The following is a 27,447-nucleotide window of genomic DNA, read 5'->3' as shown; positions in this document are numbered from 1 at the left end:
TGTACTGGCACTAGCCTTCATAATGTATAATATTCCTGGGAGATTTCAGAGTAGCAGCTGTGTTAGTCTGTATTAGCAAAAAAGAAAAGGAGGACTTGTGGCACCTTAGAGACTAACCAATTTATTTGAGCATAAGCTTTCGTGAGCTACAGCTCACTTCATCGGATGCATGCAGTGGAAAATACCTGAATTTCCACTGAACGCATCCCATGAAGTGAGCTGTAGCTCAGGAAAGCTTATGCTCAAATAAATTTGTTCGTCTCTAAGGTGCCACAAGTACTTCATTACTGGGAGAATTTACCCTCCTGGGAAGAAGAGAGTGACAAAGACACAGGTGAAAGCTTAGGGGTAAAAGCTGATTTAAAAAAAAAATTATTCAGCTCGGTCCCGATTCAGCAACGCACGCACTTAATCACGTGCTCAGCTTCTCTCCTTGAAGGCGATGGGCAGTGACATCGGTTTAAAGCTAAGCATGTACTGAAGGGCTTTGCTAACTCGGACCCTAATTTTTAGCGGGAAAACAATCTTGCACAACATCATCCATATTAAATGTCAAGGATCCGAGCTTGAGGTGTATTATAAAGAAGCAGTAAAACAGGCAGCTTGCATATGACCGTCAACCCTCACAATTTCAGCACCATCCATTAAAACAACACTGACAAAAAACCTTTACTTATGTTTTTAAGAACACTTCCAATGGTTAAAGCTGAAAATTGTAAAAATCTATTTTTCCACCATTTGTGCTGTTTGTTTATGAACTTCATTCCCTCAGCCTGGACAAGGAAAACAGGCTGGTTAATTTCATTCCTACTTTTTGTCACTTTCACTGTCTGGCTGTCATGCACTAGCACAATGTGAACAGTCTGGGTTGCTAACACAGCAGAGGAACGTTTAAAGTCAAACAAAAAACGAATTAGGAAAATAAATGGATAACTTTATATTGAGTAAGTTTTGGGGACAGGCACTGCATTTACCTGTGTGTTTCTATAGCCCCTCCCATAATGGGCCCCGAAATCCTGACTTGCATCCGATGAAGTGAGCTGTAGCTCACGAAAGCTTATGCTCAAATAAATTGGTTAGTCTCTAAGGTGCCACAAGTACTCCTTTTCTTTTTGCGAATACAGACTAACACAGCTGTTACTCTGAAATCCTGACTGGGGCCTTTGGGGGCTACCACAGTAAAATAAATAAATAATCAACCTTAGGTTTGGCAAAACCTTGTTGTATGAAACATAAAATTAGCATCTGATTTTCAGGGACAGTGCCTCTTTAAGAAATGTACTCCTGAGTTCTAAAAAGAAGAGTCTGATCAAATAGTCCAGCAGAAGTTATTTGCCTGGACACACAGATTTAAAAACAATGCATAATTCAAACATCTTAAACTGCTACTAAAATAAACACTAATAACAAAAAGGTTATTTATATAGATTCTATTTAATGCTTGTTCTGTGGAATCAGCTTGACAACAAGATCAATATGCAGCAGTTGCCTCAAATTAAATTAGAGGGTTGATCAATTTAATATTAGCTTATTTAAGCACAGCGCTACTGCACATTTTCTAATCTGTGTGCAATGTTGACAAATGGGCATCCGATGAAGTGAGCTGTAGCTCACGAAAGCTTATGCTCAAATAAATTTGTTAGTCTCTAAGGTGCCACAAGTACTCCTTTTCTTTTTGCGAATACAGACTAACACGGCTGCTACTCTGAAACCCACAACACAGTATATCTCCGTTCACATGCTTTGGGACATCAGAAACTCATTTTCAAATGTTCACAACTATATGTACGTCTCCCAGGAAGTACTTTTACCTTGTCACCATCATTAAGACAAGCTATGGAAGGGATGGGGACAAGTTTGTCATTGACTGGAATTCTTAATTTTCTCCCTAAAGTAATGGACACTGGAATGATCTAATTGAGAAGCCGAGATGTCACAGTCAAGATCCAATTTCCCCAGCTCCAAGCATGTCCATTGAAAACACTCAACACATTCTCACATAAATTATTGGCCAACACAGGAAACAGCAGTTTCGCCATTCATCAATATCTTTGCATACTCTGAAAGAACGAAAAGGAAGCATTCCACTGATAATGACAGATAAGGACATCTATTTTTATATCTGGAAACAGTTCTCTGAATTTATTTTTCGGAGGGATGAAAAGACAGCAGCTATCTATCAACAGCACCCTATTCTCTTAAATGAGTCAATTTGCAAGCTAACCCACAATAGTGAAACTTCTCAACCTGAGAAAAGCAAAAGCCTGTTTAAAATTTAAAAAAAATAAATTCTGTCATCATATTTAGGCTTCAAGTGATTTCAGTGGGCCCAGGGAGGCTTTCACACCAGTTAGGCTGCTGAATGGAAGCGTAATCTCCTTAGAATTCCCTCCCCGCAGCCCTTCTCTCTCTCTCTCTCACAAAGTGGCTGGAATCTTTTTTGTCAACCCTGCAGCAAGAGAATGATGTGGCTAATAAGCATATTAACGAGGTTCCTCAGTGGAGTGTGAATAGGTAAATAAGCCCCAATCTGTTGAGGTTCAGGAGCAAGGGCAGTAAAGCCATCAACAACTAGGACAGTTTGAGCTGAAATAGGAACAGCAGCTCCAGGTTTTCAGCAAAAGAAAAGTCAGAAGAGGCACACATTCAGAATCTTTCTACCCCCTGCTGAGTTCTATTTTCTTTCCTTTTCTTCCCCCTTTATAAAGTGTCTTGAGTAGTCACCCTTTTTTCAAAAGCTCTCACATCCTTTTTCATTCTGGTAATGATACCTCAATAGGGAAGGAGGAAAATGAGGACATCAATACTCCTTTGCACCATAAGTTTCAAAAGCACGAACTGTACTGTCTCCTAGCATATGGACTGAAGGAAGTTGTGGGGTGGGGGAGAGGGAAGAAGGAAGGAGGGAGGGGGAGAAAGTTAAATTGAATCTTTCAGTGCTCTGAAATCTTTGTCACTTCAGTCATCCGGGCTCCCTGTTTCTCTACTCCATAAATAGACATTGATCTAATTAACATTCAGCATCAACTATGGCACAAAGTATAAGACTCAAATTCCAGATGAAAGCACAACTGTAATTAGAGATGAGTTCAGTCCAATCTCTAGATCTGAACAACACTCAGACTTTGGGGAAACTAGGATCTGAACTTAAACTTGTACCTGGTCCTGGTTTTCACCCTTCATAACAGAATGAGCCAAAACTCAGGTTCCATACACCTTCACATTCAAAGGCCAAAAGGCACTTAGGTGCCCAACTTCCATTGAAGGGCAATGTGAATTGGGCACCTAACTCTCTTAGACCCTTTGAAAATCTCATCCTAACTTTTAAATGTAATGCAGTTACACTCTACAAGCTATCTATCATCAAATGTGGTCTAACTACAGCCCTGAGGACCTAAAAATGGACCACTTCTACTCCTAAAAGTTCCGATGGCATTTTTCAAATGAGAGGAATGTTAGTTCCAGTTACATCAGCGTCCTGGGCTAACTCCAGCTATCTGCCCACGTACTATTTTCCCCATTTTGGGTAAGTTGCTCATGTCTTGTCTTAAAATGTTGTCTAATAATGCTGTGCAATATTAGACATTTGGGCCAATATTTGTTTTAAATATAACCTAAAATTAAGCTTCTAAATCCATATTTAAACACCTAAATAATATGCCTGATTTTCAAAGCACTTGCAGCTTCCATCAACTTCAGTAGGAGCTGATATCAATGCATATTTTGGATGCTCAGCACCTTTGCAAATATAGCAACTTCTTTAGATGCCTAAATGTGGATTTAAGAACCCAACCGCAGGCATCCATTTTTGAACATCTTGGCCTCAGCATTTTTTACCCCTCTTCTTCCAATGGTAAGTGAAGTGGTTGCTATATACATTTTCTAAGATACTTTGGGATGGAAGTCACTTCAAACTATATAAATGATTATTATTAAAGGTGTTCTTTAAATGAGAGTGCCCATCATAAGGCTTAAATTATTAGACTGCAACGTCAATAAAGATGCTGCACAACTGAAAAATTGTGGTAAGAATTTATTTATTTTAATGCCAGTAGAATCAGTCATTACACACCAAAGCATGAAACTGACTATCAAATTATTGTGCAGCAGCAGGATATGTCAAGAGCATCATCAGAGTTTTCCAGTTTGCCATCCACAAGAAGATAAAGCTATACTAAGCATCCAGCAACTGTAAGACCCTTTTTTCTTTAAACTACAGTTTGTTGCAATGTAATTGCTTATACCTTTCAATTTTTGGTCTATCCCATTTTCATTATGCCACAGCAGAGTCTACTAAGAGAAATACAATTATTTTAGCTAATGCATTAAGACAGTTCGGACAAAAATAAATGATCATTTCTCATCTGCATTCACTATAGTGCCAGCTGACCTCAGCCAAGGATCAGAGCTCCATTGTGCTAGGCGCTGTCCAGCTATACGTTCTTTAGATTGTTAGATAGTAAATCATGTAACCTTCCTTGACAACTGCTGAATATTGTATATTTATTTTACCTATAGGATTCCAGAATTTTTAAAAAAAATTATTTGTATAACTTTGTTGCATGATAGATTTAAAGAAGAAGGATGGTGTGGTGACTTACACTTAAAACTTAGGTCAATATAGCTGTGCTCCGGGTATGAAAGTGCTGTAGCTATGCCAGCCTAACTCCTGATAGAGACGCCGCTAGGCTGATGAAAGAATTCTTCCATTAATCTAGCTACTGTCATGTGGGAATGTGGATTACCTACACTTATGGAAAAGCCCCTTCTGTTGCTGTAGTCTAGATCTACATTAAGGGGCTAGAGGCCTCAGGTGTTCTGTGTGATCCTGGACTACAATTAAAAATTAGCTTGACCGACCTATGTGGCTCAGGGCTGTGAAAAATTCTGTGCCCTGAGCATAGACACAGCTAGGTCAGTGGAAGAATTCTTCCATTGACCTAGCTACTGCCTCTTGAAATAGGTGGATTACCTACATCAGTCGAAAAGCCCCTTCCGTCAACATAGGAAGCGTCTACACTCTGGCGCTACGGCAGCAGCACGGTAGAAGTGCTGCTTTAGCCATGGCCTGAATCTCTCCGTGACTCAGCTCCTCACCTAGATAATGGGGATAATAGAGAATAGAGCCTTCTTTTCTCCCATCCTTTGTCTGTCTAGTCTGTTTAGATTGTAAACTCTTCAACTTTTACTCGGTCATTGTACACTGCCTAGCACAACAGGGCCCGGGTCTCAGTTGGAGCTTCTAGGCACTACCCACAGTACAAATATTAAACAAAAGAAAATCCTCACTTTATTATGCAATCTTGTGTAAACAAATATACAGAGTCTCCTCTCATAGGGCACATGCACCGCTTTCCTTCAGGGCTAACGACAAGGTCATTGGGGTTTATATTTTCAAGTTCCACCAAAGCTCCGTGTAAACAACAATAAATATTACGTTACTGATGCAATACCCTGAGGAGACCCCTTATGAGACAGCAGGTAACTTTAGGACCGAACCATCTTCTCAATCTTTTAATGAATAATAATGGTACGTTCCGTGATTATGGAGGGTTAAAATTTAATAACAGTTATGAGGTACTAAAACTCTGCTTATGGAGGGCCAGATAAGACAGACAGACAGTTCAACAGATTCCATGACTGAAAAGTAAAATAGACCAGGAAATGTTTCACATAGTAGATACAAGTAAGCAGGCTAGAAGCTTGATTTCAGGGGAATGTAATTAGATATTCAGTTATGACAGTTATGCAAAAAAAAATTAGAGGAGTATGTGTTGCTGCAGGAAGGGCAGGATTCTTTTACTACGGCTTCTGTAGTAAAAGGTATGGATGTTGGTAGGTGTGTAACACTGCCCTCTAGTGGAAGGAATATGTCAGACTGGCTCACATATACAGACATTCCTTTGAGATGCAGCCACTTCTTTTTTAGCTCATCAAGTTCAGGCCTGTGTTTTTGGAGCCAAAGATTCTACATCCAACACTGCAAGTATGTAGTTATCTGATGACCACAGTAAGCAACACTAGATTAACAAGGGCAGGGCTGTCAGAGTGTACTTTAAGCTTAATGCTCAATTAAGGGAATTTTATAAATTCAGTTCAATATGGCAAGCCTTTCCTTCCCTAGGGACTGCACTTTGTCACGGCAGGAAGGCTTGTATGTTCTAATGACCCTGAGACCTATACTGGTGGGAGTTTTAACTCCTGGAAGTGCCACCCAGGCAGGACAGGTCAAAGAGTAGGGACCAGATGCAAGTGGTCCACTGGTCCTCCAGATCAGAGGGGGGCAGTGATCAGCCAACCACCTATCCTCCTAAAAAGTAAAGTTAGAGAAACAGATCAAGGTATGCATTCCAGCAAAAAGCATGATAGACAGGGATGGCAGAGCCTTGTGTGTGCTCATGCCTTCCATCCTATGCCTGGGAAGGATTCAGATGGCAAGCCTTAGACCTGGCGATCATTAGATCTGAAATAATCATCAATGCTAAGAGCAACAGTAAGTAGCACACAAGCTGTTGACTTTGAGAAAGCTATTAAGAGTATGTGGAAACCCTAAAGAATTCTGACTGGAATCCTATAACAGAAGTTTTTCAGAAGGATCCAGTCAGTGCCAACTTTAGCATGACGTTGTGGAACATAGCAATGGCTTATCCCAACTTGCGCTCCTCTCTTTCCCATTGACTGCTGAAGGCAAAATACTCAATGGCAGATCACACCAAGAGTTAACAGATAAAATCAATCTAATTAAGATGAAGAACAAGATGCTGATACATGTAAGGTGGGCCTAGACAAATTAAAGACACTCAACACAGAGTGCTTCTCAGACTAGACCCAAGTACAGCCCTCAGACTCTTGGTAACTTGCAGCGTGGCACTCAGTTGAGAGTTCAGCAGTATCGTGTGTCAAGAGTTCTCCAGTTGTTTCAGTCATTGGATCACTTTGTAAGAGGGAAATCATCTCGTGAACCAGCTCACCTCCCAACATCCCAGTCCCCTCACTCTATGATTCTCAAAATATTTTATGCTGCAGACCAGTAGTCTGAAGAGCCCATCCAACTGCTAGCCCACAGACAGATAGTAAATCTACTGAAGAAAATAAATGCTTTAAATTATCCTGCCAATATTTAATGGGATATTTATCCCAATTAAATCCAAATAAGGGAAACAAAAAAAAATAGTGTGGTTAATTTGTGTTTTTAGCCATCCAGGAGAGTGAAGGACTAGAGATCCATAAAAATAAACAGATGTTAAGTCAAGAACTAGAGAAGCAGAGAGAAATAACAAATTTTGGACTGCAGAGAATATTTCAGCTAATCAGAGTTCTTCACATGCACAGAGGGTGAAAACATAATGGTCCCACTAAGCATTTATACAGTAGTAGGAACTGAAGCAAAGAAAAGGGCCTGTAAATTATATTCCCTGAAGCCTTACATGCAGTAATCTATTCCCTAAAAAATCAGCTGTCTCACCCATTCAGTATGCAGAAACCCGTTACGAATTAAATTCTGGAGAACAGAGAAGCTGACAGCTCTTCAGCAAAAACTGCTGCAATCTCCAGAGGGACAAACTCCCTGTACAACAGAAGAGAAAACTGGTGGGGGGGGGGGGGAGAATTGTAGAAGAAAATACAGATTAAAGCAGAGTAGCTGTAGTTGTGATTCTAAGCCTCTGGAGGAAAAAATATATATATATAATTTACTAGTAAGAAGTGACACTGTCCTAGCCTATGTCCCCAAATCAAATAGAGAATGGTAACTGCAAGCAACAGTCAGTAACAACCAATTCATTTGCACTACGAAATTGTATTTACATAGACATAAAGCCCTGATGTCAGTCACTGTGGTGGTGGTGTCCCTTTCCTTTGCAAGTTAGCTGTCATTGTATACAAATTGCCTTGAGATCTCAGAAGTGAGATTCTCCGGGTGGGAGAGAGGGAGGGGTGGGCAGGAAGGAATGACAGGTTTGGATCCTCTTGTTTAGAGGCTACAAGGACAGCATGAACTGGAAGTATCTGACCCCTCACATCAAGGATCAGATAAAATGTCTGCTAGAGGATTCATTGTAAAATGGAGAAATGCTTCCTTCAACTCCAGGACAGGACAGCTCTCCTATTATTCTTTACTATTCTGAAACAGGAAAAATAGTAACACAGGGTCCAAAACCCACACAGAGAGAGGACCCTCAACATGTGGAACTCCACACCCCGAGGCAGGAAGGAGTCTCAGCAACCACACACTTCCCAAGCCGGGGGCTATGTGCTGGTCTGAGCATGGGTCACGGAAAAAGTGGGCAGTCTGGGAAGGAGCAGGTGGGTTGGGGTGAATGTTAAAGAATAACAAAAGGACACACCTGGAGGTGCTCACCCCAAAGCTATAATGAAGCCTGCATCTTGCATTGAAACATGGGCCTCTACAACAATAATTCAGGTCTCCTGAGGGCCTCCTGGGGGATCCATTGGGTTTGGAGCCAGGCCAGCCCAGCAGCTTGTTCTGCAGGGGGAGCGAGGGAATGGGGCAAACCTCATCTTCCCGATGAAGCAATTAGGGAAAATTCCCAAAGGAAAATCTTGCCATGACTTCCATCTCTTTTGAGCTCTCTGACAGGTTTTCCTGGAGGACGAGAAAATAGGGCCCACTGATATTTTACACCCAGGATGTAGGCAAAAAAACTTCTCCATTTCTCGGGTACCAAGAACAGAGATAATTCCAGAGAAAAATCCCCACAATCTTTCACATCTAAAAAAACTGACAGATCCACTACCTGTCTGAGATCCTCCTTTAAGAGAAGCGGGGTTGGGGTGGGAACAAAACTGCCAAAGGAAAACATTTGTAGATCTCTTCCAAAATCCAGGTGTCCAGTCACAAGTAATACCATTGCTAATTCATTCATTGAGAAATCTTTTCAGTACATTGAATGGTAGCTACCACCACTATGTTTAATTGAGTGCAGCACATGACCAGATTTTCTACTACTCCTTAGCTATTACTGTGACAGGTGCTGCAGAAAAGCCTGATGGCTGGATCCTCAGCTGGTGTAAATCAACATAGCTCCATTGATTTGTTCACCAATTCACAGCAGCTGAGCATCTGGTCTCAGTCAGTCATTCTTAGGAAGCTTCTTACTACTGACTGGCTACAAGAACTTACTTCCCCTGTTGCTTTATAGAAGTAATAAGCATAGCGATAGGATTCTTGCTAGAGAGCTGTCAGTACAAAAAGCCATTATAACTGGTTCTGTCTTCTCAACACAAACCAATAAACAAACCTGCAAAGAGACTCCACTACCTCTTAGCCACAGATAGGGTGGTCTCTTGAGGTCAAAATCGTACACATTAGCAGAGTGGTGAGGGGAAGCCATTTGCAGCTGTTTGTATGATACATATCTTGTGAATAAACAAACTTAATTTTCCAGTACTGCCAATCTCTAAACATCCAGAGACACACATTTTACAAATAAACACAGAGAGTGCGGCTTGACTGAATCCTACTCCTAGAACTCACTTCAGTGTCACAAGCTTTTCAGCAGATTACAAATTCTTGCTCCCCCCGCCTCCATGATATTTCAGTTCCTGAAGAACAATTGTGACTGACTATCTCAGTTTTGGATTAAGAGAGATCTAGAGAAAAAGCAGATTAAGGTTTCTAACACTGACACTGATTTTTACAAATTTGGTTGGGGTGGAAGAGTTAAGTGCAGCAAATCTTAAAATTAGCTTAAAATTCCAACTTAGATATAAAGTAACTTCAGTAACTTCAAGAATGGAACAAGAGTAGTCTTAAATCTGTACAAAGTCCCCTTTTCAAAAGAATGGATTGAGGTCAGATTTTCTTTCTGTCTCTCTCGCTCTTTTGTTTGTTTGTTTTAAACCATTACAGATCCTCTTCCAGTTTATTAAAAAGCACCTCTGATTTCCAGTAAATAGGGACTCTCTGCATCATGGTGGCTGTGACATGGGGACTTGAGGGTAGAAGAGGGAAAGCAACATATTTATCCTCCCAACACCCCTGTGACATACGACCCAGAACCCAATAGGATCCCTGTGAGGTAGGGAAGCATTATTATGCCCATTTTACAGTTTGGGAACTGAAGCACAAAGAGGCTAGGTGATTTGCCCAGGGAAAGACACTCTGGCTGGTCTACACTACAGATGTAGGTTAGCGTAAGGCAGCTGATGTCGACCTGTTTATGTCCATTACACACTACAGCCTTGCTCCCGCTGATGCTGGAGCCGTGACATTGACAAGAAAGCCTGGCTGTCACTGGGGCAGGTCGGGGGCTCCAGCTAGAGCCCTGCTGCCCCTGGGCTCCCCATTCCCAGCCAGGCTGAGCCTGCCCTCCTCTCCACTCAGAGCCTGGCTTCCCCCCAACTTCCCAGTCGTGGCTCCCAGCCCAGCTGCTGACCAGGCTCCCCACTGCCAGCCAAGCTGCTTCCCGGGAGGCTCCTGACTCCGTGCTGCAGCTGGCTCCTGGCAGAAAGCTCCATGCCCAGATTCCAGGCAGCTCCTGGGCTCCCATCAGGGAACATCAGTGCAGCCACCAGGCTCCCTGCAGTGAGTGAGCGCCTCGGTGCAGCCAGTGGGCTCCCCACGGGGAGTGGGGAGCCCAGGGCACAGCCCGGCTCGGAGCTGGGAGTGGGAAGCTGAACAGGTACAGTCTGGCAGCTACCCAGAGGCTCCCAGATTCCAGGCATAGAGCTCACAGCCGGGAGCCCAGCTGCGGCAGGGAGCAGGGCGTTGACAGCTCAGGGCACAGCTGGGCTCCTGGCAGCAGGGAACTGAGATTCTGGGGGGCAGCCAGGCTCCTGGTGGGGAGCTGCGTGTGGAGCTCAGAGCCCAGGCTCTCAGCCCCCCACACTACCCCTCTTAAGTCAGTGGAAGAGCTCCTGGTGAGGATAGTGTGGACATGAACCACTGCAGTAATTACTGCAGTGGTTGTATGTCAACCTAACATAGGTCGACTTACGTTTCTAATGTAGACATGCCCTCTGACATCTTCAATGGGGATGGAGAGGGTTCATGTGGAGGGAGGTTTTCTGTTGTGAGGGTGTCTTCAGAAAGTTCTTCCCACCCCCACCCCCCCCATCATCCATTCTCGGACGATAGCCTGTTGACTGGCCTGCAAAGTGCTTGCTGATGCTGTGTGGAGAACTGGCTGGCCACATGGTGCTGCCTCTCCTTGTTTCCAGCCGCTAAATTGCATTTGAAGACAGCTACAGATACATTCAGTACTTTCCTAGTGTCCTTTGTCTATGTAAGCCATTGCTGTGTCATCGCCAGTGCGGGGGTTATAGAAGGGAACAGCACTGGAACAGCAGAAACTCTGGGAGTAATTCTGAGACCCAAACACTCCAGAACTCCACTGGGTTGTGCTGGCAACCAAGATTATCCCACCTTCTCTCTACAGCTAGATTCCCACGCTCCCCTATTAAATGAGGTACACAAGATGCCCCAATGTGGGTGAGGCAACAAGAGCTGGCTCCCCTCTGTGATGCTCATGAGTGGGAGTGGAGGCAGGTCCACAAGACACACTACACTAAGATGTGGTCCATGTGATGAAAAACCTTGAGAACCCCTATTTTAAAGATTTGGGTCCAGATTATGCCACCTTGCTGACACTGAGTAGTGCCTTAATCCTCAAGGACAAAAAAGGCAAAATACAAGCAAAAGCTCCAGAATCTTGCCCTTCATTTGCAGGCTTTTGCAATGATATTCTGGAGATCTCTCTAGCTTTAAGATTTCGCAGTCTTCAGACCGAACAGTGAAGCACTTGCGGCCCCTCTGATAAACTCCTACCTACCTATGCTCTGCTGTCACAAGCAGTTTGCCGAGGACACACCCTGCTTGCTAGAGTGAACACAGATAGAAATCCCTTTGAAGTCCCAGGGAGGTTAAAACCATCTGAAATGAATTTCTACAGAAGAGTAACGTACAGCATGTTTGGGTGCGGGTAGCGGCAGGGCAGGGAGTGGGGAGGGAAGGTGCTGGTGGTTTAAATTAGATATGAGAGACGCACTTGCCTTTTTGGGGCCCAAGACAGTCCAAGGTCGTCAAGTATAACTAACTGCCGTGCAAATCGTAACATTTGACTTTGGTTCACCCACAGATCTCAAGGGCCGAGTTGTGTAGTAAATAATGGCAGTCACTTATGTGTTCGAAGGGGGAGGGGTCATAGTAGACTTGTGTGAGAGAAAAACTAGGCCAGCTGTACTAAAAATCTAGATAATTGAATTCTAACTCTTTCTAGATATGGTATTTTTTATTGCCCCATCACTGTAGCATCTGAGCAACCAACAATCTTTAAAACTCTCCCTGTTAGGTAGGGAAGTGCGGTTACCTCAGTGTACAGGTCGGGAACTGAAGCACTCAGGGTATGTCCACACAGGGATAAAAGACCTGTGGCTAACCAAAGTCAGCTGACTCAGGCTAACGGGGCTCAGGCTGAAAAATTGCTGTGTACAGTTCAGGCTCAGGCTGAAGCCTGAGCTCTGGGACCCTTCAAGGACTGTACTATGCGAGGGTTGCCATGTTGTACTCTGTAGTGTACCTACACCTGCACAGATTCTCCAATGAGCTAAGGGTCTAATCCTACCAATATTTAAGCACGTGACTAAGGTTATTCCTGTGTGTTTTTCTTTGCAGGATCCAGACTTTAGTTAGTTCTTCCCCTGCTGAATCCTCCCTCCCCACCCCCATAAACATTAAGAAGGGAGCAGGAAAAAATACTTTAAAAATTTCCTTTTTAAAAAATTCAGGATATATCACTATTTATAGAGCACTCCCATGGATGTTGTTGGTTTGTCAATTTCAAACCATTCAAATCGGTATTGTTCCTGTAAGGGAAGATTTATGTTTGTAAGGCAAAGTCAGCTATCAGTATATGACACGGAACTGTCATTTTTTATATGTAAAAAGTTACAGTGCTGACCTACAAGAAAAAGTAATGAGGAAACTGCAGTGCTCAAGAATGGTTGTACGGTTTGTGAACAGAAATGGAAGAGACGACTCACTTTGCAAACTCCTTTTGCAGTGAGTACAAGCTTGAAAAATGGAGGAGGGAAAGCGGGTATAAGAACAACAAAATAAAGGCTTGTTTTATTAAATAATTTAGTGGGTATACTCAGTGAAGCACGTTAGCAAAAAGTAACTTTGAAAATGGCCTATACTTGTATAAGACAAATATAATAATATCTGCTCGAGCAAAAAAATTGCTGTACATTCCTAAATGTACATTTTGAGATTCCTCATGTTCCTCAGTGCCCATCTGCTCCAATCGCTGTCCTCCAAGGATTCCCTGCTCAATATGTAGCTCTTTCCTGAGACCTGACTAACAATGCCATCCTGGGCATCCATATCAAATGTGCTTTGCTGACAAAGTAAAAAGATGCCCTGCTCCAGTTGCCAACTCGGTACATCAACCTATGATCAGCGTCAAGCCCTTCTCTCACACCTGTGCAACTCATTCCTTTGGGAGGTAGAGGTGGAGCTGGACAAAAAAATTTCCCTCAAACATTTTTCAGCAGAAAATGGCCTCTCTTTCCCAAAATGATTTTTTTTTTTTGTAGAAAATTTTAATTTATTTCAAACTTTGTCAGTTTTTGAAAGCCTGTTGATTTCTTCAGTTATTATGATGACTTCATAATATAGGGTGCATTTCTGAGGTTCTTCTGTATGCAGTGAAGAACAATCCAGCATTGGCAGGGTGTGGGATTAGATGACCTTTTAAGACCTTGGCTTTAAACCTGATTCTAAGTCAGAGAATCATTTTCATATATTCACTACCAGTGTACTAGTTTATCATCTATGAGAACTTGCTTTTGACTTGAACAAACTGACCCTCCCCACTCTCCCTCCCCCAAGTTTAAGTCAAAATACTGAAGACAAAATACTTGTTTGTCATTTACAGTTAACAAACACCAATGTACCCCTAGAATATGTTCAATAATATGTCTTAAGCATAGCAAGAGTAAGTCTGACTAGTCTAGTTAAAGGAGGAAAGTGTTTAAGGATTACTCAGTCCCAGCTGGGAGAAGAAATACATTTAAGAGTCTGCATCCTGGGAAATGCAAGAACCACCATACAGCTTTCCAGAAAGCAATTTCTTATCTGCCAGCTATTTCCAGAGTATTAAAACATGGATCAGTCATTTACAACGCAATTATGTGGGACAATTCACAACTCATGTATACATTCACTCACTGCTGTCATTAATAACAGAGAAAAGGAACCCATTTTAAATAGCATTTTCTTTTTTCGTGTTTTTCCTATAGGAAAACCAAAAATATAGACCAAGGCTCATTAAGGTGGCAATCACCACTAGAAGAGGAAAACCAACAGAAGTAAAAGTGATTATATCAAAAGTTAATATAATAGCTAGATTTCTATAATGCACAAAGAATGAGTCACGATTTTCAGTCAACAATCTATAGAATGATGCTTTTAGACATTTTCAATCCTGCTCAGAGCTACCCTAACCAATCCTTAAGCTGGTTGCACCTCCAGTAGGCCATTCTGGTAGCTAGTGATTGCTGGAGAATGGGGTGGTAAGCGGTGGAGGAGCTCCTGAGCCACCTGGGGAATTCCCCCATGCAAAGGGAAATCTGTAGGGGCCAGTGAAGCATACATTATAGCAGCCATGGTGGAGGCCAAGATCTAGCCTTAAAAAAAATTGTATATGACATGGCACTACATAGACAGTTGTGGAAATAAAACACTTGTCCCCTAAAGAACCTGCAGTAGCAATCATTAAATCATTTTGCTTTCGTCAAATACTTAAACACATGGACAATTTTTGTCATTTTCACAATAAAACTTCACCTTCCGTAACTGCAAATACTATTTTAAGTGAGCAGAAAGTGAGTGGAATGAAGTTCTGGAATATATTACACTATACAATTTCATCTATGGTATTCCCTGGCAAACTACCACCTGGCATGATACCATAAAGACACCCAATCTGACATGTAAAAGATGGAACCAAAGGATTGCAAAAAACTCTGGAAAAGCTTGTATTTAATGCCTTCTACATTGACGCAATTTAATTTCACAGCAAGTTTGTTGCGGGAAATGGGTAGGGAAGGAAGATCATCAGAGACAACAATTTGGAAAGTTTATTTTATTTTTCACCCTAAACACTGATTTACACATTTACTACATGTAGGAGGATTTAATTAGACCAAACAATAAATAAATAAATAAATAAATAAAGTTCAAACCACTATGGTAGATGGTATTTCAGTATAATATCTAAAACATACTATTTCATAGATTTTCATAGGACTAGAAGGGACCTGCACTCAAGGCAGGACTAAGTATTATCTAGACCATCCCTGACAAGTGTTTGTCCAACCTGCTCTTAAAAATCTCCAACGATGGAGATTCCACAACCTCCCTAGGTAATTTATTCCAATTCTTAACCACCCTGACAGTTAGGAAGTTTTTCCCAATATACAACCTAAACTGCCCTTCCTACAATTTAAGTCCATTGCTTCTTGTCCTATCCTCAGAGGTTAAGGAGAACAATTTTTCTCCCTCCTCCTTGTAACACCTTTTATGTACTTGAAAACTGTTATTATGTCTCCTCTCAGTCTTCTCTTCTCCAGACTAAACAAACCCAATTTTTTCAATCTTCCCTCATAGGTCATGTTTTCTAAACCTTTTATCATTTTTGTTGCTCTTCTCTGTACTTTCTCCTTTCCTGAAATGTGGCACCAAGAACTGGACACAATACTCCAGCTGAGGCCTAATCAGTGCAGAGTAGAGCAGAAGAATTACTTCTCATGTCTTGCTTACAATACTCCTTCTAATACATCCCAGAATGATATTTGCTTTTTTTTGCAACAGTGTTACGCTGTTCACTCATATTTAGCTTGTGATCCATTATGACCCCCAGTTCCCTTTCTGCAGTACTCCTTCCTAGGCAGTCATTTCCCATTTTGTATGGGTGCGACTGATTGTTCCCTCCCTAAGTGTAGTACTTTGCATTTGTCCTTATTGAATTTCATCCTGTTTACTTCAGACCATTTCTCCAGTTTGTCCAGATCATTTTGAATTTTCATCTTATCCTCCAAAGCACTCGCAATCCCTCCCAGCTTGGTATCATCCACAAACTTTATAAGTGTACTCTCTATGCCATTATCTAAACCGTTGAAGTCAGAAGGGCCATTTTGATCATCTAATGCGTCCTCCAGCATAACCCGAGCCATAGATTTTCACATTAACTATTTTATTCAGCCCATAACTTCTGGGTGAGCTAGGAGAGATCTTTTAGACAGACATCTAGTCTCAATTTAAACTCTTCAAGTGATGGAGAATCCATAACATGGCTAGGAAAATTGTCTCACTGGTTAATTATCCTTACTGTTTAAAATGTGCACCTTATTTTTAGTCTGTACCACAGTTGCCACCTTTCACGCGGTATATAAGCACCCCAACTTTCACAATTAGCCAAAAATCAAGCTAATCCCATTTCAAAACAAGGCCAAAACAAGCCAATCCCTAAGAACTCCAACACTCTGTGTGACTAGATCCCGCCAGAGTGCAGTCTGGGACTGTGGTGGGCCCGCTGTGCACCCCGACTCTCTTCCGCCCTTGCCCCTGCTTGCCGGGAGCTGATTTAAAAAAAAAAAAAAGAAGAAGAAGACGCAACAAGCTACAAGCCAAACAAGCAACAAGCCAAAAACTAGCCAACAAGCAACTCACAAGCCAATTAAGCCAAAAACAAGCCCAATTTCTGCGTCTTTTTCAAGGGTTTGGCATGTCTGGTCTGTACTTGGCCTTTGGATCTTGTTATGCCTTAGTTTGTTTGATTAAAGATCCCATTACGATCAGAAATCTCTTCCCTGTGTAGACTCATAGACCATGATCAAATCAACTTTGTCTCAGATAAGTTAAACATACTGAGCTTCTTTAGTTCTCATTGTAAGGTAGGCTTGCAGACTCCAAATCATCCTTGTAGCTCTTTTATGAATCCTTTCCAATTTCTCAATTTAAAATGTGGACACCAGAGTTGGACACAGTATTCTAGTAGTGGTCTCACTAAGACTATATAAAGGAGAAATATCTCCTCTCTACTTCTGATTGATATTCCCCTGCTTATACACCCAAGAACTGCATTAGCTCTCTTACCACATCACAATTGCAGCTCCTATTCAGCTGGTTATCTACCATGACTCTACATCCCAGTCAGTCACTGCTTTCCAAAATACTCATTGCTCACCCTCTACAGATATACAACTATAATACTTAGCACTTCTGAAATACTTTTCTTCTTCCATTACATCGTCCAACATCCTTGTGAGGTAGGTTAGTCTTAGTATGTCTACACTTAAACTGCTATAAGTGGCAGAGCTCCGGCTGTGCTGCTTCAACACTTCAGTGTAGACGCGCACTACAGCAATGGAGAGGTGGATTAACAGCAGCAATGGGAGAACTGCTCCCACGAGGTGGTAGCCAGGTCAACAGAAAAATTCTTCCATTGACCTAGCACTGTCTGCACTGGAGGTTAGGTTGGGTTTTTCCACTCCTAAGAGACATAGCTATGGCGACGTAAGATTCCAGCATAGACCAGCCCTTATTCCTATTTGACGGATCAGGAAACGGACACTGGGGCTGTGACTTTTCTGAGGCCATGCAGCAAATTGGCGACAGTGTCAGAACTGGAACTCGGTAGTTCCTGGCTCCCGGTACTGTGCTCAAACCAGCCTTTGTTAAAGATCCGTCCATCTGGAACTTGCATTGAAAACCACTGCCACAGCACTAACAAACCCACATCTTCCTTGCATCTTCCAGTGTTCAGCAAATAATACAAAGCATAGTATAAATGAAAAAAACATCAAATCAAAACACTTAGGCAAAACGCAAATGCTGCAAGAGGCTCAGCATAGCATATACATGCAAACAGCTGTTTTCACCAATGTGCGGAATGATGTATTGTACGCAGTTATGAACCTGCAGGAAAATGTGCTACAAAGATGCTCTTTCCATGACTGTCCATGCATTGCAATTCACAGAATGTCTCTGGTGTTTGACAAAAAAAATTTGAAAATAAACTATACAATACCTGTTTGCTTTTTTCCATTGAGTAGACAAAGGCTAAATGAATGCAAAACACTAGATCAGGCAAAGCATTGCTTCAATAGGTGTGTCTAGGTGTCCTATACATGTTGCTGCTTGACAGTTCTCCCTTTTTGTGTGGGTGGTTTTCAAAAAGAGGCAGACTTGTAGCTCAGAAATGATATCACAATGCAAAGTTAACTCACTGAGTGCCTTAACACTGCACACCACCAAGTAATGCTCAGCAAAACAACCCTTTTCATTTCTTTCCTTTTGTATGCCATAGCAATCAAATTTACAACAAAGTTCATTCAGTCATTAACATATGAAAAGCTCTCATTTTTGGGTGAATGGTGAGAAGTGCAAAATATTATTGAGATGGCTTTTGGAAGGGCCGGACCTCTGGGTTTCTCTGCAGAAAGAGGTAGTGAATTTGAAGAGTTAAGTCTCGACTACAACAAGGCATTTGCTTCAATTCCAGCCATCCATGTAGATGTACTAGTGCAAAATCCTAATGCAGACAAGGAGAGATGTGGTTTGTACACACAGAGCTAATTTCTTTTTGAAGCCATCATAAGCACAAATTGCATCTTTCCTTGTCTGTATTAGTGGTATATACCAGTTACACTAAAATGATGGCAGGCTACTGATTGCTGGAACTGGGAATTAGCCCCAGTGTGGCCAGGGTCTTAGTACCTGCATACTTGTGTTTTAAACAAAAGAAAGGAGGACAAGATTGTAAGCACATCTGTTGCATGGAAGCTGCCTTTCATTTTCATGCTCTGCTCTTTGTTATCAAACAATATAACACATAAACATGTTTTGGGCCTGCCTGAGGCAGCTACAACGTCAAGATTTCCACATTTTCTGGTCGATGTTACTTTAAATGTTAAAAAAGATGGATTTCTTGCCCTGGTGTCACAGAGAGTAAAGACAGCCATTTGTGGGGGAAATGAGACAGAATTCAAATGGCTGTAGGGATTGGTAGAGATACTAGGTGAGGTTATGTGTTGTACCTCTAAGTGGTGCAGCACAGAAGTCACTGCACCTGGGGTGAGGGGCACAAGTGGCTTTGAGCCATCTTTACGCCCTCCTGTTCGTGGGCTTCTCCAGGGGGAGAAGAGGCCTCTGGCATACTTTAGCAGCCTCACAGGGCTGCCCTATGGGCCATAGAGCTGCCCGAAATCTCAACAGCACTGTGTATCACCATTTTTAGGTGCTCTCTCAAGCAGAGCTAGCACGTGTATGTTGTACCCACACAGGGAATTACACCTCCCAGCTACTGCATAGACATACCCCTTTGAATCCAGTCCAGGTCAATAGTCAAACAATGTTACATTCCAGGTCATGCCTACATCATTCAGTAAGTTTGCAGTCTCATTGCAGTTTCTAGTGGACAGATATCAACATCATGGGACAGCAAAATTGGTACAAATTGACACCCTTGATGATCCTTTCTCTGGAGAGGCCAGGGAACAACTAGGTATGGAAACTGAACTGCTGCACTCTCCTATACGATGGATCTCCAGTCCCAGGTGAAACACATTGCTGCAGACGTGCAAGGCAATTTAACCTGCAGCTGCCTGTGCTGTACCTTTTCCACAAATAAACAGAGGCTTTTGATTGTCAGACTGCCAATCCAGCCCTTTACACGATCTCTCTCTTCACTATAAATTTGAATGATATATTTAAAGGATTCCACTTTAATAAGCAACGTCTTCAGCAGTCGTGCTTGATTTCTTTAAAATACTGGAACAGTGTAATTCAAAATGAACTTTGATCCAAAACATATATTCCTTTATGACGGCGAAGAGCTTTTTTAATTCTCAGTGGCTGACTGAAAGAACTTTCCTCTGCAGACACTATAGTGTAACTGCCATCCAAGATGCCATCCTATGGTGAGATCGTCATTCTCTTTCATAAAAGAACCAGTAATGTGGCTGTGCTCTACATTAGGTTACTGGGCATATATCCCCTTTTCCAGCACAGCACTTAATTAAGCACATGTGTAACTTTAAACACAGGAGTATCCCATTGGTTGCCACAGCTCACATGGTTTAAATATAAACACAAAGAATGCAGAAACATTTTCAGCTTGTGAGGAAACAACCTACTAAACTTCAGACACTTCAGGATGAAAAGGCCAGGTAAAGAATATGTCTAGTTCCATAGAGTTCTATAACACAGTTAAAGAAAAGGAAAAGCACCACTTTGAGGAAAGGGGCATTCAGTGAAAAACAAACCCAGGAACCCAAGAACTTAAGGGCGCAGATAAAGACAGAATCCTGATTTAGAACTCACTCATTTCTGAGAAAATGAATAAATATTCTTGTCCATTATTTCTCCTTATCTGGTAAGATGTTTCTAACAAGACCTGCGTACGGAATAAAAGTGTGTGTGATGTTTTTATTGCCACTGTTGTCCATCCAAGATGATGGGTCTGATTTGAGAGTCACAAAAACATTCTTGCTAAAAACGCTGCCAAAAAACTAAACGAAAACAGCACACCCATTTTGCAGCACTATCCGCGTCTATTTTTTTTTTTTTTTTCCAGGGGATGTTTATATGGACTAAGATTCATTTAACAAGGCAAAAGTTGGAGCTCTCACGTACTACATTATGTCTCTGCAGGTTCTCCTGACGAGGGTTAAATCTTTACATCACTTCTAAGTGAGGCAGCCAAGAAAAAGAAGAAACAAATGCTGCTGCTGCTACTACTGAGCACAGAGGCCTCCCTTTTCAAGAAATGTGATTTATGGAATGAAGTTCCTGGCATGTCTGCCACAGGGTGTCACAATGTGTGTCTAAAATCCAAGGCTGAAATATGATCCCTGTTCCTTCCAAAGCACATTATGGCTTCTAGCAAGTTCTTTTTTGAAAATTGTAAGCAATCAGTTTTTCAGGAGGCTGTATTTTTTGTGTCTGTTGCATTATGAAGGGCGTATTAATCATCCCTTTTATTTTGTCAGTGCTACTCAATGTTTCTCGGGGATTTGGAGGGGTTTCCTTATAATTTCATGAGAGTTTAGTGCTTGCGAAAGCTGCTTTTTTGAAAGCCCCTAGAAACTGTTGTTTTTTCTTTCTTGTTATCCGGAGATCTGATACAACTTGGACAGCAGCAGAGCAAACCTCTCCACATTGCCATACCAACCTCTCTCAACACAGACGAAGACACCTCTCCTTGTAAGAGGGTAGCTAACCCTCCACGTTCAGTCAGTCCTTAGCCTTTCAGCTGCCCACTGTTGTTTACTAGACACTTGCCTAATGAGAACTGGAGGGAGGTCATCAAAGTCAGTTCACATAAGCTACCAAATGGCCATCAGGTAGAAACAAACGCAAAGTCATTTCTGACCTTGGGCTGGATCTGAACAGTTCACAGAAAGGGCTTTTGTGCTCCAACATCTAATGCTCAGGCCCTCCATTCTCTTTCATTTGGGGCAAATGTTTCTATAATATTCACCTTTTCCTCAATTACATTTCGTATCCACAACATATTTGATCAGTTACAGAATTCTCTCTCCCTCTGCTACGAGCCGTAAAGCACTGATCCTTTCAGAAACTCAGATCTAAGAACCAGTAAAGTTATACATCACCATTACTATTTTCTTTGTAGAGCAGTAACACTCAGATATCCTCTTCAGGCTCAGGGCTCTATTATGCTTGATTCTGCACAGGCCACAGGAAGACAGTCCTTGCCCTGAAGTGCTTTCATTATTTGTTGGCTATTTATTGTGGACGACATGGCAGCAGAGTATGTAAGACTGAAGGCCAAGAGGGGTAGTTGCCTAACGAATTAGTTCAGGGAGGGTGTTGTGGAAGAAAATACAGAGACATTAGTGGGACGTGAATAAAAGTTTTCCTGGTTGCTATGTGCTTTCAGTATATTAGTAACAAAAAGCAGAATACATGAGAGATAGTGCTAAATTATAGCACCAGTATTGCCCTTGGCTGAAAAACCATTCTAAGGCCACTAATTAATGAACTGGTATAAAAATTGCTAAAAAATGAAATATATACACAATTTTAGACAAACCCAGGAAAAGCTGAACATGTGCTTTCCATTGATTTTAGTGGGTTTTTGAGCAGGCCCCATTTGAACCACAAAGCATTTTAAAGACTCATACTATTAATCATTCATGTCATTCATTTTTTTACAGAAGACAAATGTCTCCCAGGATGATACAGGACACAGTCCAGCCCCCAAGTGAAGTCAAAGGGAGTTTTGCCACTGACTTCACTATGGGTCTGATCCTGTGTGCATTGTGTTGGTTTTTCCCAAACAGCAACTGAAGAGAGATGATTTTCTATTTCTCATAGTTCCTACAAAGGCGAGGCATTTTCCAGACATAGAAAGAAATCCTGTGTCATCTCCCCAAATGCCCTAAAGATACCGGAAAAAATACTAAAAACTGAACACATTTGAAGGGCAAGGACCCATCACTTCTGCTCTTTATTAAAAACTACCTGCCATGTAACATTTCTGTACTGTTGAAATACTGTGGATGAAATCCTGGCTCTGTTGAAGTCAGTAGGAGTTTTGCAATTGACTTCGACAGGACCTAGATTTCACCCCATGTCTTCACTCTTAAATTCATTGGACACTTATGAAAGAGAGTCCTGGCAGTGAATCAGTGCTGTAGGGAAGGTCAGTTTGGCACCTCCATTCCTAGCATTTATCTTCAGTTGTTTGGAAAATTCTGACTCAAAACCAAGCAGACAAGCCATTCTTAAGGAACAGCTATAGATTAACTGCAATACCTTATACACCAGACCCTTGCTAGAACGTGGGATTTGGGATCCATGCGCGGTACCATGTTAACATGGGGATCACGTTATAGCGGGGACCACGTTAAAATGAATTCCAATTAAAGTAATTACATTTGCGATTCATGGCCACGACCGCGTTATATGCGAATTCGCGCTACAGAGACGCGCGTTCTAGCGAGGGTCCGGTGTAGTTAGATTGTAAGCTCTTTAGGGCAGAGACCTTCTTTTTTTGTTCTGTATTTGTACAGCTCCTAGCACAATGGGGTACTGGTCCATGACCAGGACTACTAGGCACTACAGGATTACAAATAATAAATAATATCTCGAGAGAACCAGATGGGCTCTGCAAAGCTTCCTGCACTTGAGGAAAATTGAACACAGACTAAAACTTGCAAATTGGAAATGAGTAGATAGTACTGAAATGGAGACTGAAAGTGACATACAAGCTAAAATTTCTGAAGCCCTTAGGTGAAGGATTCAGTCATTTAGAAACCCAGGAAAAGGAATAAAGAAAAGCAAAGGCAAAGCAAAGCCGGGAATACTCTTGAAGTAGCAACTCTAAACATAATTCTGTTTATGGAAGATTGAACCCCCAAATTACCTGGGATGCATATTCCGGATGGTCTGATTTCCCTCCAGAACAATAAATAAATAGTAAAATATTGGTCATCCGTCTGAAGTTCAGGACCAAGAAAAAGTACGGCTAGCAGCATTCACTAAGAATGAGGTATTACACGAATACTTCCAGCCTCTCTTGGCACTGAGAGAAGAGTGACAACAGGTACCTTAAAAATACCAGGCAGACTTAACTGTGTGGCCTTAAGTGAAGGAAGGCAATCAGGAATTTACGGTGATTGTGCATGGGAGCATTCAGTCCTTTTATTCCATCAAAATTGTGTGGCTATAGAAAGTAGGAATACTTTTGGGATTCCCCAGTCAACTAGAAAACTTAAACTGATAGTTGCTAAACAACAGGAAAATAATTGAGATGTGCTTAAGAACCCTAATTTACTGGGTGTGCTTCAAAAATTCAGATAAATCTTGCTATTTGTGTTCTGAAGTCAGACCAGTTCACTTAAATGTCATATTCAAAATTCAAACTTTAATACAACACTGTGGCCACTTTATAAATGTTCTCAGCTTACCAGCTTCTTCCATTGTCCTAAGGGAAAGTGTGTTTCAACTCCTTGTTCTTGAACATATACACAGGTGTGACACCATAGATGCAATGGGCCAGATCCTCTGGCCGAGGGCAGCTGCTTTGTCCCACCAGCAAATTCTGACTGTAAAGGCCACTCATCTGCCCCAGAGAGGAATCACGATCATAGAAATGTAGGGCTGAAAGGGACACCAAGAAGTCATTTAGTCTAGGCTGAGGCAGGGCCAAGTAAATCTAGACCAGAGGTAGGCAAACTACGGCCCGGGAGCCACATCCAGCCCTTCAGATGTTTTAATCTGGCCCTTGAACTCCGCCGGGGAGCAGGGTCCGAGGCTTGCCTCGCTCATGCACTCCAGTCGGGTATCAGGATCCGGGGCTTGCCCGGCTCCATGCATGCCGTGGCTCCACACGGCTCTCAGAAGCAGCGACATGTCCCCCCTCCGGCTCCTTCACGTAGGGGAAGCCAGGGGACTCCGCATGCTGCCATTGCCCCAAGCGCCACCTCCACAGCTCCCATTGGCCACAGTTCCTGGCCAATGGGAGCTGCAGGGGCGGCACCTGAGGATGGGGCCATGCATCCATGTATGAGCTGGAGGGGGGACATGGCGTTGCTTCCAGGAGCTGCTTGAAGTAAGCCTGCACCCCTCACCCCCTCCCGTGCCCCAACTTGGATCCCTCTCCCACCCTCTGAACCCCTCGATCCCAGCCTGGAGCACCCTCTTGCACCCCAAATCCTTCATCCCCAGCCTCATCCCAGAGCCTGCACCCCCAGCTGGAGCCCTCACTCACCCCCACATCCCAGGCCCCTGCCCCAGCCCGGACCCCACTCCCGCACCTTGAACTCCTCATTTCTGGCCATACCCCAAAGCCTGCACCCCCAGCCGGAGCCCTCACCCGCTCCCATACCCCAATCCCCAATTTTGTGAGCATTCATGGCCTACCATACAATTTCCATACCCAGATGTGGCCCTCGGGCCAAAAAGTTTGCCCACCCCTGATCTAGACCATTCCTGACAGGTCTGTCCAACCGGTTCTTAAAAATCTCCAATGATGGAGATTCCACCACCTCCCTTGGAAGCTATTCCAGTGCTTAGTTAAAAGGTTTTCCTGCTACCTACCCAAATCTCCTTTGCTGCAGATTAAGCCCATTATTTTTGTCCTACTTTCAGTGGTAGGGGATCAGTTGAACAAATTTCTCTTTATAACAGCCCTTCACACACTTGGGGACTCTTATCCGGTCCCCTGCCAGTCTTCTCTTCTCAAGGCTAAACATGCCAATGTTTTTTATTAAAACTTTTCTCATGTTTGTTGCTCTCCTCTGGACGCTCTCTAATTGTCCACATCTGTCCTAACATGGGGTGCCCATTACCTGACTACCCAGATGCAAGTTTGATCTTCCAGCCTGGAGCCCTTGAAGGAGCTCTAATGCCACTCCTGCTGTCAGCACAGCAAGGGAAAAGAGTGTGGACAAGACACCCCCTGCCACACCAATCACTGGCTGAGTTTTCAGTCCCTTGTGGCCGTTTGCAGCCAGCATAAGTTAGAGAAGGTTGAGGGCGACTTTAAACACAGAATGCGGTTAGAGCTGTAGCAGGACCAGAAGTTGGCAAAGGTGAGCTAGCTTCAGCCATCTTTTGCCACATCTCTCTGCAATTCAGCCATGCCTTAAGATTCAGCCTAATATCCAGTTTGCTCAGCTCTATGCCCTAAACACCTTGCAGCTCATATCAGTCCAGAAAGGAGGATGGGCAGCCATATAGAAAGAGTCTGAGTAGTACTGATGAATGAGCAATAGATAGAGCCATCGAATCACTAACTTACAGAATAACATCCTAGTCACATATTCATCATTTCAGATATTGGGCTGGGTTCTCTCCTACGCAAACCCTGGCCCATATGTCACTTAGAGCCACTGCCAGACAGCTTTAACTTCTGCCAGCAGCTCAGAATCCTTAATGGACCCCTGGCGACGAGGATTGCCATGGTGCATGAGAGTTCCACCACACCCTCTCTCTGCCCCAGACGCTGGCAGGCCCCGTTGCAACACAGGTGCACCAAGAGGGAGCTCCCCTATGCCATAATAATTCTCTGCTGGATATTTGTGGCTGGGTCACAAAGGTACATAGAGGCCAGCAACTAACTAGAAAATCTCGCCCACTTTCTTTCTTTCTCTGTGTTGCCCTATTGTACAAAGAGGTGCCTCCTACTTTAATTTAGTATTAAATTAGCAGGAAAAAATGCTTCACATTTCTACAAGGTGTTACTTTGTTCTACACGGATGCTATATAGATGCTTATTAGCCATTTGATTGCTTCTGTGTGAAATGTCACTTCCTCGTGGACAGGTGTCCATACCCTAAAACTTGGAAATAAATAGTTCCTGCCCCGAAGAGCTTACAATATAAAAGAAAGGGATATTTTGGACTGTAAGAGAGCGTTGCTTGGCCCTCCTCGCTTCTGCCCCTGCTGCGCCCACAAACCAGCCAGAGCCCTCTCCGTGAGTGCAGACACCAGTGCTCTTTATTTACAGTACACTTTCCCACCACCTTCTTGCTACAAACAGCTTCAGTATTACAGCCTCAAGGACCGCTAGCTCCAGCAGCCAGCAGAGAAGAGTTCCCACTCCCTCTAATTCTCTGGCTCTTCCCCATGGGCAGTGGATAAACCCCTGGCTTGGGGAGGCTAGCCCCCAGCCCTGCCCCTTCTTCCCGAAGCCCCGCCCCTTCCACACCCACTGGAGCCCACCCCCACTGTGGCTGCTGGCCCCTACCCCGGGCTAGCTGCCCTAGCCCCGCAGCACCGAGAGCTGGGCAGCGCAGCCCCAGACTCCCCAGGCCATGCCACCAGGCCCGACCCCTGACCGGCATTCCCCAGCCTCCCTGGGCCACACTGCCGGCCCCGATCCCTGGCTGCCAGGGAACAGCAGGCAGGATGCGGCCTGGGCATGGAACATGGCGGGGGGGGGATGGACACATCAGGCTGTTTGCGAAGGCAACACGTTCCTGTTCCTACGATACCCACCATCCATGCTCCTCCCTTTGTTTCTTTCCTGCCAGCCTTTATGTAGCCCCCAGCTAACGAAGCCGGCAGCGGTTCCCTGTTTGCCAATCAGGGCTGGGCTTACTCAGCCAGCTCCAATCCCCTTTCTTGATTGCAGCTGGCATGATAGTGGCCTGGCTCAGATTTCCTTAGCCAGCACCCTGTCACAGGGACATATTCTGAAACCCTTTGAGTTGTACCTTACTCCATGCCTAGACCCACTGACTTCATTGGGACTACTAAAAAGGTGCTACTCAACATAGGCAAGGATGGCAGAATCTCATTCATAGAAGACAGAAGACTGAGAGGATTTTATTAGCTTCCCATAATGGATCCCAAACTGGCATTGCTTTAGACATTCTACCTCAGTAGAAATGTCAAGTATGCCCTCATCCCTTTAGTTGCATACAAATCAAACAAACTGGGCTAGACATCCA

The 27,447-nt window shown here is 43.2% G+C and overlaps 1 protein-coding gene across 6 annotated transcripts in view; it reads right to left on the bottom strand.

Annotated features, from left to right (window-relative positions):
• Positions 1–27,447, bottom strand: part of FGFR2 (fibroblast growth factor receptor 2) — a 170,126-nt gene that overhangs the window by 97,897 nt on the left and 44,782 nt on the right. For 3 of the 6 annotated variants that reach the window (XM_037903925.2, XM_037903930.2, XM_037903932.2), the window contains exon 1: positions 23,959–24,108. The exons of 2 other annotated variants lie outside the window; for them this stretch is intronic. In XM_037903925.2, coding sequence (XP_037759853.1) covers positions 23,959–23,971 — 13 coding nt within the window. In that variant the 5' untranslated portion in view covers positions 23,972–24,108. Of the gene's footprint in view, positions 1–23,958; positions 24,152–27,447 lie in introns of those variants that run through there. One more of the 6 variants, XM_037903927.2, reaches the window with a different exon arrangement.

The sequence above is a fragment of the Chelonia mydas genome, chromosome 7, assembly GCF_015237465.2.
Source record: "Chelonia mydas isolate rCheMyd1 chromosome 7, rCheMyd1.pri.v2, whole genome shotgun sequence".
Taxonomy (NCBI): Eukaryota; Metazoa; Chordata; order Testudines; family Cheloniidae; genus Chelonia; species Chelonia mydas.
Note: the sequence above shows the minus strand (reverse complement) of the source record. Positions and strands in the feature narration are given on the sequence as shown.